Source organism: Typha angustifolia, chromosome 8, assembly GCF_048772165.1.
Source record: "Typha angustifolia cultivar Huaian chromosome 8, ASM4877216v1, whole genome shotgun sequence".
NCBI classification, from domain to species: Eukaryota; Viridiplantae; Streptophyta; class Magnoliopsida; order Poales; family Typhaceae; genus Typha; species Typha angustifolia.
Window position 1 is genome coordinate 13,799,150 of NC_133246.1, and position 13,366 is coordinate 13,812,515.

The following is a 13,366-nucleotide window of genomic DNA, read 5'->3' on the forward strand; positions in this document are numbered from 1 at the left end:
AATGTCATTGATCAAAAAGAATAAATGAATCCTCCTGGTATTTGTCTCTTTTTTGTACAACAATTCAACTAATCCTAATCTATATATGAACAGTTGATTAATTTAGAACAACTTCCCGGCGAACTCTTTCATGTCTTCTGCTTTACATTCTTGAGAAGCGTACTTCGCCAAGTCTTTCATCTCCGAGAGGCTCCTCCCGAGCTGCAAAGCCATCTTCATCTCAAACAACTCCCCGTTCTCCCTCTTCTCCACCTCTTCTTCCTCCAAATTGTGCTCAATATCCTCCTCTAATCTCGTATAGTATCCTGAGCAGTTCCTATACAACTCAAACACCATCCCTACTTGCCCGCCATGCTCCAATGTGTTCACGATCGCCGCAAGAGCTCCTCCGACAACTCCGGTGATCACCGGCCATGACCCAAAAGCCGGTAAACCGATTAATCCGGTCGATATCGCCGCTACGCCGGCGAAGAGAGGCCCCGAGATAGCTAAGCTCTGGTTGATGTCCAAAACCAACTTGCCTAATCTCACATACTGCTCCTCATCCTTCTTCTTTAGTACTTCAAGAGCACCCCTCATCTCCTCTTCCAATTCCTTGTTCCATCCATTCTTATGATCGCTGTGGTTAACTTCTCTTCTCTTCTGTTGTTCTCTTCTTTTTGGCCACCACCGCGCGGGCTCGAATACTTTGGGGAATTTCTCGAGCATACCGGGGAGTAACGGCAGCGGATAAGCCTTCTCGAGGGCCAGCACCTTCTCCAGCATATGCTCCACGTCCAGCTCTGTTGGAGTTTTGCGCTTTATAATAGAATCTATCTCTCTTTGTAGCTGCTTCCATAGCTGGGTCGCCTTCCGCTGCTCCTCCGCTAGCTGCGAGGGCTGGATCTTGTTCACTACAAGCATCATGCCGCACGCCGTGGCGAACAGGAGCGTCGATGAGATCTTGAAGGCGAGCTCTTGCGGCGACGAGGCCGTCGCCATCGAGGAGATGCCGGCCATTAGGGTGGCAGAGAGGGTGATGGAGTTGATGGAGTGGAGGAAGAGGTGGTTCCAGTTGTTCCTCTGCTCCCCAATTATGGCGTGCATCTCAGCCCTATCTGCAACTGCGTCAGCTACTGCGTAGAGCTTGGAGAACAAGTTGGTGTCTTGCTTTTGGGTAGTTTCGGGGTTCTTGACATGGTTGCCGAGGTTGGCGGTGTACATGTCCTTTTCGATAATCTTGAGGTCCTCTAATTGGATCCTGGATGATAGTTTTGGGAAGGAGACTCCTCTTGGGCTAAGATTAGAAGGTACATGGAGAGCGGCAAAGCATCCTCTTCGTCTTTGCCTTGAGGAGGAAGAGGAAGAAGAAGAAGAAGAGGAGATGAAGAGACTCTGGGCTTGTAGAGTTGCCATGGAACAATTGAAGACGTTTAGAGAGGTTAATTGAAACTTTGGTCTCTTTGTATGTTCTTTTGTGGTTTGCTTTCTTGGTGATGAGAGGAGAGAGATTGGTAGTTGAAGTATTTATAGATTTGGGATGAGGAGAGGACTTAGACCGGGTTTTGAAGTTGCAATCTTGACCGGGCCTGGGGACGTTTGAATGAGTAAAATTTAATACCAAAGAAGCGCGGGGGTTGGATGAGGAAACCGTCAAAGTCTATTGGACTAATGGGGCCGCTAATGGGTTAAATGGATAATTGTTAATGGGCTAATGGGCTATGTAACTCTTTTGCTTAGGGAATACCGAGGTGATTGAACAATAAATAATGTGTTCAAATATACTTGCTAGAGAATTTTTTGTTTTTGCAGGAGACATTCGAAGTAAATATTCTAGTCTGTTTAATTTATAGAATTTGAAGTGTAATTTGGGTTATTAATGGGATCTAATCTTAAGGCATTTGAGAAAATCCGCACAAAAACGGAATAAGATTGCGACTTTGAGAAAATCCGCACAAAAAATGCACTGGATCATTTTCTCCGTACACCGACTATTTTACATCCTGAAAATTTCTGTCTCAAATGTCACTGAGACAGAAATCAACAATGAGAGCAATTAAGGTTGAGAATCGATTTTAGAAAGTAATATATTAACGATTCAAAAGAATGAGAGTTATAATTGCAAAATAGCATAGATTACCTATATTTAAGCACTTTTGTTTGAAGTCTAAAATAGATAAGTTTGAATCAAGTCCAATCACGACACGGGGTATATTTAAATTGTCTAAAAATAAATTTAATCTTTAGAGTTAAACTCCTATAAGAGAGAGTCCTCAAAGTATAATTAAAAAAAAAATCTCTAAACGTCTGACATGCCGTCCAATGTCGTCCATCCAAGAAATCAAATAGAAACTAACCGGCAAATTTAGTCTTCACTTGTAACAAATAATTTCCCTCACTAGCCCCTATGATGCATAACATAAGGCACGGAAGGCCAATAACTACCATCCAACCTCGCAAGACACAGATGCAATTGATTTATTTTAGGAATATATATTTTTTTTCACTCCCTCAGCTATCACCGATTTTCATAATGACCTCCTAAGTTTTTTTTGATACACACTGTCACTATCAGAAACACCCCCTTGAGGTCGTTGACGGAATTTATGAATTGACCAAATTAGCCCTTTATTTATAATAACATAATAATTAAGTGGATTAACTAATATTAATTTTTTACTTTTTTTAAATTCCTTTATTTCCACTAATTCTCATTTCTCTCATCTTTCTTCCCTCATCTTCTTCGTAAAACCCGAGGCATTTGGAGAGATAGAGAGAGAAGGGTGACACCGGGCTTGGAGAGGAGGTTGATGGCGACGACGACACTGGGCTCGGAGAGGAGGTTAATGGCTTCAAGCTCAGCTAATGGCAATGCCGGGTTCAAAGAGGAGGTTGATGGCGACGGTGATGTCGAGCTCAAAGAGGAGGGTGACAGCAATGCTAGGGCAATAGGCAATGGTGACGACTGGCACTGGGCTCAGAGAGGAGGCAATGGGTGATGGAGACACCATCTTCCACACCTATCATATCACCTCCTCCACCAGTCCCCGATGCCTGATGTCCCGCTGTTCCAAGCACAACCGTAGAAGCTCGCCCATGTGCTCCACCTCGTCGTGCAACTTCGCCACCAATTGGTGGTAGACACAGGAGGAGATGGTGAGGGAGGAGGAAAAGTAAGTAGTGGATGAGGATATTTTTTAAGAGGAGGAGAATGAAAAAAAAAAAAGAGATCAGTGATATTCTCCACAGGTATTTTGGCTATTAGAAAAGTTTATTTTAAATTGTTATATGCATATAAGGGTATTTTAGCCATTTAGTTGTCACGTGACTAGCATATAATAACTTATTGACGAAAATAGGTAACGAAACCCTAACTGAATATGTTAAGTGAAATATTTCTAAGAGTTGATGCGGTCAATATATACTAAAAAAAAGTTCAGAGGATTATTGTGAAAATCGGTAATAGTTGAGGGGGGTAAAATGGGAATTATCCTTTCATTTTTAAAAGAAGGTTTGTGGACTAAAAGATTAATCATAATTAGGGTTTTTAACGGTCGGCCAAACCAAGTTTTACAAACAAAGAGACACCAAGTTTATCCGGTAAGATTATGTGATGCTATATTATTACCCATAAATATATCTAAATAAGAGATTATAGAGTCAACCACCTAATACAACTTTGGACAATAAGATAAATTGTGAAACTTGTAAAAGTATAAAAGTCGTTCACTATTTTTACCAATGTCAGATAGTCATGAAAAACATGACAAGTTTACTGTTCGTAAATGACAACACAATCTCTTGAGACCTTCTAGCATAGCGAAAGCTTCACCATAGAAGGCATCTCAGCAATAGTCCACATATATAAGAGTAAATCTTATGCTACTTTGTTAGATAGTGTTCCAACAGCTAAGCAGCGCCCATCACATATGCCACCAGCCTAGCTCACATCAACCTATATTATTTGATTCAACAAGTGTTGCTCGACTGAATCCAAAGCCTCTCCACTTGCCACTTGGTAGCCGTGCATAGACAGAAGTAACCTATCATGGTAACCCATGGCGAAGCCACCAAATCCCCCCTAAGAATTGGGAATGCATACGCTGACTCACATTAAGGGAGTTATTTCAAGGCTCGAGCTCGACTTGATTTGGCTTGAGTCGAGTTGAGCATGAGCCTTATTCAAGGCTCGATTTGTCTTTCGAGCCAAGCCTAAGCTGAATTCAGCTTGATCAGCTCATTTAAATATAATATTAATTAATATATATTATATATAAATCTATTTATAACTATTAGATCTTTAATATAATAGCTAGTATTATTCTATCCCTATCTAATCCTAACCCTAAATCTAATATAAAAAAAAAAAACCCCAACAAACCTAACACTCAATCTCCTCCTCAATTCCTCTTCTTCCTCCTCCATCAATTGGCTCATCTTGCCTCTTTCGGCAGCCTCCACCTCCATCGGCTCAGCCTCGACCACAGCGCCAATCTCCTCGTCTTCCTCCTCTTCCTCTTTCACCTCCTTATCCGACCTCTTCGTCCTCCATCGACAAGTCGCCATCCCGCTATCTTCTCCTCCTCCTTCGACCTCCTCATCCTCCTCTTCTGGCCTCGGCAAGCCACCGTCGTCTCTTCCGCCTCCTCCTCTTTCTCTAATCAAGCTCAAGCTCAGATCGGGCTCGGACTGGCTCAGCTCGAGTTGAGCTAAGTCGAGCCTAAACATCTTTAGAGGGCTTGAAATTAATTTTGAGCCAAGCTTGAGCTAGGGCCGATTCACTCAGGCTTGGCTCGTTTACACCCCTAGGAGGGAGGGGGCAAACATCAATAATGGGTTGTCTAATATTTCAAAGTTGTCTTCAAGCTTTAAAGTCAGTCTACTAGAAAACCAAATGGTTCAGGCGAAAGAGTAACTAAAGAGATGATGGTTAACCATCTCTTGGCCTGAGGGCATATTGTTGACGATAATAATATGATTCTAAAAGTAACAAAAATTTGATCCAAAATAAATAAACAAATTCAATGAAGTTATAGATTACAGAATGTAAAGTTCTATATAGTTGAGTCTAGTGTTGAATATTATTTTATTAAAATCAATACGCGCTCCACCAATTACTTCTGAAATAGTTGACCAGGATACAACGACTAACTTATCAAACTAGAACCATATGGTACTCTCAAATGTAAACAGAAGACTCAACATATGAATGGAACGAATAAAATTTCATTAAAAAATAGTACAAATTGATAACATATTTATAGGATTAAATAACCACATCGAAAAGATGCAAACGGTCATGAAAGAATACACCACTTGGAGTTCAACTAGACCCGAACCTATATCAGGCTAAAATAATTTTAGATTTGACCCACATATGAATCAAGCTGAACCGAACAACGTACGATGTGAAAGTTGATTTGCATGATTTTATGTACCCATAAAATAGAAATCCATTTTGGGGCGCCAAAGACTATGAAAAATTTGGTACTTATATATTATACTAACATTTCTTAAATATCTAATATATAATTAAATTTAATTCTCTTTACTTCATTGTCATGATACTCATTTCAATGCTAAATTTTATTAACTTCTCTGCTTAATTTCCATTCTCATGCATCTATTTACGGGTTAATTTTAGAAATGTAGTAATCACAAGAATGAGAAAAGTAGTAATCACAAGAATGAAAGTATAAATGCAGGAAATCAAATTATGTAAACTAACGGCTGTTTCTATTGGTGATGTACTGCCATATATAGCTAGCAATAAGGTCAAATGTCATTGATCAAAAAGAATAAATGAATCCCCCTGGTATTTGTCTCTTTTTTGTACAACAATTCAACTAATCCTAATCTATATATGAACAGTTGATTAATTTAGAACAACTTCCCGGCAAACTCTTTCATGTCTTCTGCTCTACATTCTTGAGAAGCGTACTTCGCCAAGTCTTTCATCTCCGAGAGGCTCCTCCCGAGCTGCAAAGCCATCTTCATCTCAAACAACTCACCGTTCTCCCTCTTGTCCACCTTTTCTTCCTCCAAATTGTGCTCAATCTCCTCCTGTAATCTCGTATAGTATCCTGAGCAGTTCCTATACAACTCAAACACCATCCCTACTTGCCCGCCATGCTCCAATGTGTTCACGATCGCCGCGAGAGCTCCTCCGACAACTCCGCTGATCACCGGCCATGACCCAAAAGCCGGTAAGCCAATTAATCCGGTCGATATCGCCGCTACGCCGGCGAAGAGAGGCCCCGAGATAGCTAAGCTCTGGTTGATGTCCAAAACCAACTTGCCTAATCTCACATACTGCTCCTCATCCTTCTTCTTTAGTACTTCAAGAGCACCCCTCATCTCCTCTTCCAACTCCTTGTTCCATCCATTCTTATGATCGCTGTGGTTAACTTCTCTTCTCTTCTGTTGTTCTCTTCTTTTTGGCCACCACCGCGCGGGGTCGAATACTTTGGGGAATTTCTCGAGCATACCGGGCAGTAACGGCAGCGGATAAGCCTTCTCGAGGGCCAGCACCTTCTCCAGCATATGCTCCACGTCCAGCTCTGTTGGAGTTTTGCGCTTTATAATAGAATCTATCTCTCTTTGTAGCTGCTTCCATAGCTGGGTCGCCTTCCGCTGCTCCTCCGCTAGCTGCGAGGGCTGGATCTTGTTCACTACAAGCATCATGCCGCACGCCGTGGCGAACAAGAGCGTCGATGAGATCTTGAAGGCGAGCTCTTGCGGCGACGAGGCCGTCGCCATCGAGGAGATGCCGGCCATTAGGGTGGCAGAGAGGGTGATGGAGTTGATGGAGTGGAGGAAGAGGTGGTTCCAGTTGTTCCTCTGCTCCCCAATTATGGCGTGCATCTCAGCCCTATCTGCAACTGCGTCAGCTACTGCGTAGAGCTTGGAGAACAAGTTGGTGTCTTGCTTTTGGGTCGTTTCGGGGTTCTTGACATGGCTGCCGAGGTTGGCGGTGTACATGTCCTTTTCGCTAATCTTGAGGTCCTCTAATTGGATCCTGGATGATAGTTTTGGGAAGGAGACTCCTCTTGGGCTAAGATTGGAAGGCACATGGAGAGCGGCAAAGCATCCTCTTCTTCTTCGCCTTGAGGAGGAAGAGGAAGAAGAAGAAGAAGAGGAGGAGATGAAGAGACTCTGGACTTGTAGAGTTGCCATGGAACAATTGAAGACGTTTAGAGAGGTTAATTGGAACTTTGGTCTCTTTGTATGTTCTTTTGTGGTTTGCTTTCTTGGTGATGAGAGGAGAGAGATTGGTAGTTGAAGTATTTATAGATTTGGGATGAGGAGAGGTCTTAGACCGGGTTTTGAAGTTGCAATCTTGACCGGACTTGGGGACGTTTGAATGAGTAAAATTTAATACCAAAGAAGAGCGGGGGTTGGATGAGGAAACCGTCAAAGTCTATTGGACTAATTGGCTAACGGGCTAAATGGATAATTGTTAATGGGCTAATAGGCTAATGGGCTTATTAGCTAATGGGCTAGTGAGATGATTGGCATTTAATTTTCTCTGGTGCTCCCACTCCAAGAAATAATGAAAAGTGATGCAACCGATCGTTTCAAATATTCTTTAGCAAATCGAAAAGGCTATGCCACCACGGAAACGCACGGCCAGAATAATACGGTTAGATTTTATTTATGAGATTTAACACAAAGTTAGAAAAATTTTAATGAAGGATAGTAAAATAAAAGATGAATAAATAGTGTTAGATAAACAATACCATAAATAGTACCATGTTTGAACAACAATATTGCTTCAAATGAATTTGATAAACAAATTTCTTTGTGGAAGTACTTAAACACACTTGTGGCATCCAAATCTCATATATGGATTGTGAATTTTAGTCTTTTTCACAAACTTTGAAGTGCAATTTGGGTTATTAATACAATAGGTATATATAAGAGCTTTAAATTTATTTTTAAGCTAACTCTTTTGTATTATCTGGGCCTGCATTTTCAACATTTGAAAATATTAAGATTGCAAAAAAAATCCGCAACAAAAAATATTGGATCATTTTCTTCGCATTTCACCTAATTTTTGCATTTTAAAGAATTCTGTCTCGGATGTCTTAGAGACAAAAATCAATATTTAGGGTGACTTAAAGTGAAAATTAATTATAAGAAAGTAGTATATCACATGTTATAACATGTAAATGAGAACTTATAATTACAAAATGGGCTAGGTTACTAATAATTAAGTATTTAATTTGAGGCCTAAAAATGTATGTTAGAATCGGATCAAAGGACAACAAGGGTAAACTTTATATTGTGTAGAAATAAATTTAGTCTTTCTTAGACTAGAACTCCTAAGAGAGGTGGGTTCTTAAAATATATTTTTTTTAAAAAAAAAATCTCTCTAAATATCAATGATGTGGTCCATTATCCTCCTTCAAAGAAATCAAAAGAAAACTAAATTCTTTAATCATAGATAATTAGTCTTCACTTGTAGACAAAATTTTTTTCTCACTGGTCCCATGATGCATATAATAAGACACAAAAGGCTAAGAACTACCAACCAACCTTATTGTAAATAGACAAAAAAGTTTCCACTTGGGAGATCACACGTTTACAATTTCGAATAAGCTTTCATATTTCCGCCAAACAATTACGGGTGGCAATCGGGTCAGGTTATCCAAGTTTAGATCATGTCAGGATAAAGAAAGCATGAATATTACCCGTTTATAAAAAATGAATTAGAATTTCTAAACACTAATACGATCCATTTATTAAACAGGTTACACAAGCCACAAACGAGGTATTGGGTGGTACAAATTATCCAAATTTATTTAAATTATTTTTGTTATAAAAGGTTCTTTTTGAATTATAAATAAGTTTTTTAGGGGCTATAAACAAGTTAAAGGGTTGTAAATAATTTTATAGGCACACAATACTATGGTACATTGACTAACCATTGCAGATTGGTAATTGATAGCCTAGCCGATTCACCCCACAGCACCCACTACTCCACAAGTGCAGTACTCGTGTACATCGCAGATAAGACACAAGTTGAGCCAAGGAACCGATAACTATATGAGTAGCTTGGCATGAGCAAGGTCATCACTCTTTTGCATAGGGAGTACTGAGGTGATTGAGCAATATAGACTCTCATTAAAGCACTGAGGCATTACCTACTTGCGAGTCCCACAACCTCTACCAACTGTAATGCCTAAAAGATCATTGCTCGTCCTAAATTTGTCATGTGACCTAACACCACTTCTAAGAGAGGCTATCATCTATGAGCCTAATTATCATTATGAATTGTCTGAATAGGCTCATTCATTGTCTCCGCGCCCATAGTGCTCTCACCCGTCTTTCAAGTAAAGGTAGTGGGAGACGACGCCTTGGCTGTCTTTAGAGAAGAGTTAGACTCCTCCTAGTGGCCAATCACCTAATAGTCCAAACACACAACGAATGTCTTCTCATACATGACATTTTGGTGAAGTTTGTTTTCCAATCCTAACCAGACAGCTTTCTTTAATGGGATTATCTCGTACATCTCAGTGCATACTTAAGCAAAATGAAGTAATATTTTACAAATATGTCATCAACTATTAGAGGTCTGCCAAAGTAAGCAGCAATGGGAATTAGCATTTTGAGTCCTTAGTACTAGTGTGACACATGAGTCAATTGAATCCAAATCAACCCAATTAAAGACGATGGCCAAGGTATATAGTTAATTCTCTACCCAATTAGATGGAGCAAATGACCTTGACTGGTCCAAAGCCTATGGTTGGGATATAAGTCATATTCTCCTCAATTTAAAAATAAAATATGTAGTATCTATTATCCATATAATAAATCACGAGTTAGTCTATCTAGGGCTAACAAAAGAATTGATCCGTCTAAATCTCGGCTTACGTTTGGCTTGAGCCAATTCAAATTTGAGATGCATAATAGGATTGATACTACACAAAATTAATAATATAATAATAATAATTATTATTATATAATATATAATACATATGATTAATATGAATCTTTAGATCAAAAATTGAAAGGCTTATAATATCACTTTATTAGTTCTTTTATCTTCAGCATGTTTACCTCCTCAGGCCATCGATCCCAACAACAACTACTAAATACAAATCCGCGTGCAAAGGCGCGCGCACACAGTGAATCTAGTCACCATCAATTTTATGATTTAGTTTGGGAATGCAGTAGTAGACTGTAATTTGCAACTCTTATGGATAGGAAGTTTTGGAGGTTTACAACGGATTCAATTATTTGGAGGTCATCGTTGACTGCTCAGCTTCAGCTATGCATGTGGTTGTAATAAAAGAATTTAGAGGGCATAAATTGGGTGGAAATGATCAAATTCAAATTCGTTGTTTATATTTTGGAACTAGTAAACATCGACGTACGTAGTCCTTGAATTGTAGAGTTTTAATTCAACTTTCAATTTAAATTATTCAAAAGTTTGAATTGGACCTTGTGGTTTATTATGTTTACAAGTTTGTGCCTCTAGTTTACTAAGTGAAAAAAAAAATTATCTCATGTTATACATAAAAAGAAATTTAGCTCATGAGCAGCCTCACGGATTTAGAGGTACGCCATCCTCTATTGCATATTTGCATACTGCCCTTAAATACTGAATGGCTCCTTAATTTCCATTCTCATGCATCAATCTACGGGCTAATTCTGGAAGAGTAGTATTCACAAGAGTGAAAGTATAAATTCAGGAAATCAAATTATGTAAACTAACGGCTGTTTCTATTGATGATGTATTGCCATATATAACTAGCAATAAAGTCAAATGTCATTGATCAAAAAGAATAAATGAATCCCCCTGGTATTTGTCTCTTTTTTGTACAACAATTCAACTAATCCTAATCTATATATGAACAGTTGATTAATTTAGAATAACTTCCCGGCGAACTCTTTCATGTCTTCTGCTCTACATTCTTGAGAACCGTACTTCGCCAAGTCTTTCATCTCCGAGAGGCTCCTCCCGAGCTGCAAAGCCATCTTCATCTCAAACAACTCCCCGTTCTCCCTCTTCTCCACCTCTTCTTCCTCCAAATTGTGCTCAATCTCCTCCTGTAATCTCGTATAGTATCCTGAGCAGTTCCTAAACAACTCAAACACCATCCCTACTTGCCCGCCATGCTCCAATGTGTTCACGATCGCCGCGAGAGCTCCTCCGACCACTCCGGTGATCACCGGCCATGACCCAAAAGCCGGTAAGCCGATTAATCCGGTCGATATCGCCGCTACGCCGGCGAAGATAGGCCCCGAGATAGCTAACCTCTGGTTAATGTTCAAAACCAACTTGCCTAATCTCACATACTGCTCCTCATCCTTCTTCTTTAGTACTTCAAGAGCACCCCTCATCTCCTCTTCCAATTCCTTGCTCCATCCATTCTTATGATCTCTGTGGTTAACTTCTCTTCTCTTCTGTTGTTCTCTTCTTTTTGGCCACCACCGCGCGGGCTCGAATACTTTGGGGAATTTCTCGAGCATACCGGGGAGTAATGGCAGCGGATAAGCCCTCTCGAGGGCCAGCACCTTCTCCAGCATATGCTCCACGTCGACCTCTGTAGGATTTTTGTGCTTTATAGTAGAGTCTATCTCTCTTTGTAGCTGCTTCCATAGCTGGGTCGCCTTCCGCTGCTCCTCCGCTAGCTGCGAGGGCTGGATCTTGTTCACTACAAGCATCATGCCGCACGCCGTGGCGAACAGGAGCGTCGACGAGATCTTGAAGGCGAGCTCTTGCGGCGACGAGGCCGTCGCCATCGAGGAGATGCCGGCCATTAGGGTCGCAGAGAGAGTGATGGAGTTGATTGAGTGTAGGAAGAGGTGGTTCCAGTTGTTCCTCTGCTCCCCAATTATGGCGTGCATCTCAGCCCTATCTGCAACTGCGTCAGCTACTGCGTAGAGCTTGGAGAACAAGTTGGTGTCTTGCTTTTGGGTAGTTTCGGGGTTCTTGACATGGCTGCCGAGGTTGGCGGTGTACATGTCCTTTTCGCTAATCTTGAGGTCCTCTAATTGGATCCTGGATGATAGTTTTGGGAAGGAGACTCCTCTTGGGCTAAGACTAGAAGGTACATGGAGAGCGGCAAAGCATCCTCTTCTTCTTTGCCTTGAGGAGGAAGGGGAAGAAGAAGAAGAAGAAGAAGAGGAGATGAAGAGACTCTGGGCTTGTAGAGTTGCCATGGAACAATTGAAGACGTTTAGAGAGGTTAATTGGAACTTTGGTCTCTTTGTATGTTCTTTTGTGGTTTGCTTTCTTGGTGATGAGAGGAGAGAGATTGGTAGTTGAAGTATTTATAGATTTGGGATGAGGAGAGGTCTTAGACCGGGTTTTGAAGTTGCAATCTTGACCGGACTTGGGGACGTTTGAATGAGTAAAATTTAATACCAAAGAGGCGCAGTTGTTGGACGAGGAAACTGTCAAGGCTAACTGCAGTAGACTTTTCAAGCTCCGTAGTGGTAAACTGGGTCTTTGTCTATATATATATTCTTTTTTGTACCGTTCATATTAGTTTTCTTTTCCTCTTACAAACAAAAGGAACATTATGCCCTGAGAAAAAGTTTATTTAATTACTTCATAAAATTCTTCAGTTAGACTTTTACTAGATTTGCTGCCCTAACGTTGCGGTCATATTACCATATATACAAGTATATGTAAAAACTTTCAAATAGACTAGTCTTTGTAATATTCAATAACCTTCCTTAGTTTTCACGGAGCCTTTGTGCAATTATGGTGGTTACTTTCTTTTTCTTTTTCTTTTTCTTTTTCTTTTTTATCTTTTGCATATTTTTTATATAAAATAGAAGTTCTATCCCCGTGTAGAGGTGTCATATTGGCTGATATTTATTATATATTTAATTTATTTTGTAATACAATTATATATTAGCAGAGTTTGAATTAGTTAAACACTTACTTAGCATCTTGTGACTAGTGTTCAAATCCTACAGTTTAGATTGAGTGGAACTCGATCTTAGAATTGCTCATCTGGCCCGATAACCTAGGTCCACCCTAAATTTTCAGGCCATAACTTGACTCAATCCGAACTTGACCGAGACTAATTCGGTCGGAATTCAGCTTATCATCTCCCAGCCCAAAACCGAAGTCGTAATAGCCCGGCCCAAAGTTTTCTATTATTTTTGTTCGATCGTGATTTTTTTTAAAGACAAACTGACATTTTCTATATTATTTATTTATTTTACGTTTTCTTTTTTAACCTTTCATCCTCAATTTACTGTTATCTTTCAATCAATTTTTCAGATAGCCTGACAATTTGTCATGAATCATGATAGCCATTTTCTTTCTTTAAGCCTTAGAAGAAGTATGGGGGACAACTTCGGGTTTAAACTTGGCCCACCCCGTACTCAGTTAACCCGGCCCGAAAGACTATCGAGTTGAGGG

The 13,366-nt window shown here is 40.1% G+C and overlaps 3 protein-coding genes across 3 annotated transcripts; all 3 read right to left on the reverse strand.

Annotated features, from left to right (window-relative positions):
- Window positions 1-102: 102 nt before the first annotated feature.
- On the reverse strand, window positions 103-1,395 carry LOC140765051 (probable F-box protein At4g22030). The gene has a single exon (XM_073103968.1). It carries the CDS (start codon window positions 1,393-1,395, stop codon window positions 103-105), a length of 1,293 nt encoding a protein of 430 aa, XP_072960069.1.
- Window positions 1,396-5,859: 4,464 nt separating this feature from the next.
- On the reverse strand, window positions 5,860-6,960 carry LOC140765052 (probable F-box protein At4g22030). Its single transcript, XM_073103969.1, has one exon. It carries the CDS (start codon window positions 6,958-6,960, stop codon window positions 5,860-5,862), a length of 1,101 nt encoding a protein of 366 aa, XP_072960070.1.
- Window positions 6,961-10,710: 3,750 nt separating this feature from the next.
- On the reverse strand, window positions 10,711-12,213 carry LOC140765635 (probable F-box protein At4g22030). Its single transcript, XM_073104809.1, has one exon. It carries the CDS (start codon window positions 12,148-12,150, stop codon window positions 10,852-10,854), a length of 1,299 nt encoding a protein of 432 aa, XP_072960910.1. The 5' UTR covers window positions 12,151-12,213; the 3' UTR covers window positions 10,711-10,851.
- Window positions 12,214-13,366: the final 1,153 nt, after the last annotated feature.

What these genes read in the sequence shown, in the direction of transcription:
- LOC140765635 (XM_073104809.1), bottom strand. Translation starts at nt 12,150, where the DNA reads ATGGCAACTCTACAAGCCCAGAGTCTCTTCATCTCCTCTTCTTCTTCT.
- LOC140765052 (XM_073103969.1), bottom strand. Translation starts at nt 6,960, where the DNA reads ATGTACACCGCCAACCTCGGCAGCCATGTCAAGAACCCCGAAACGACC.
- LOC140765051 (XM_073103968.1), bottom strand. Translation starts at nt 1,395, where the DNA reads ATGGCAACTCTACAAGCCCAGAGTCTCTTCATCTCCTCTTCTTCTTCT.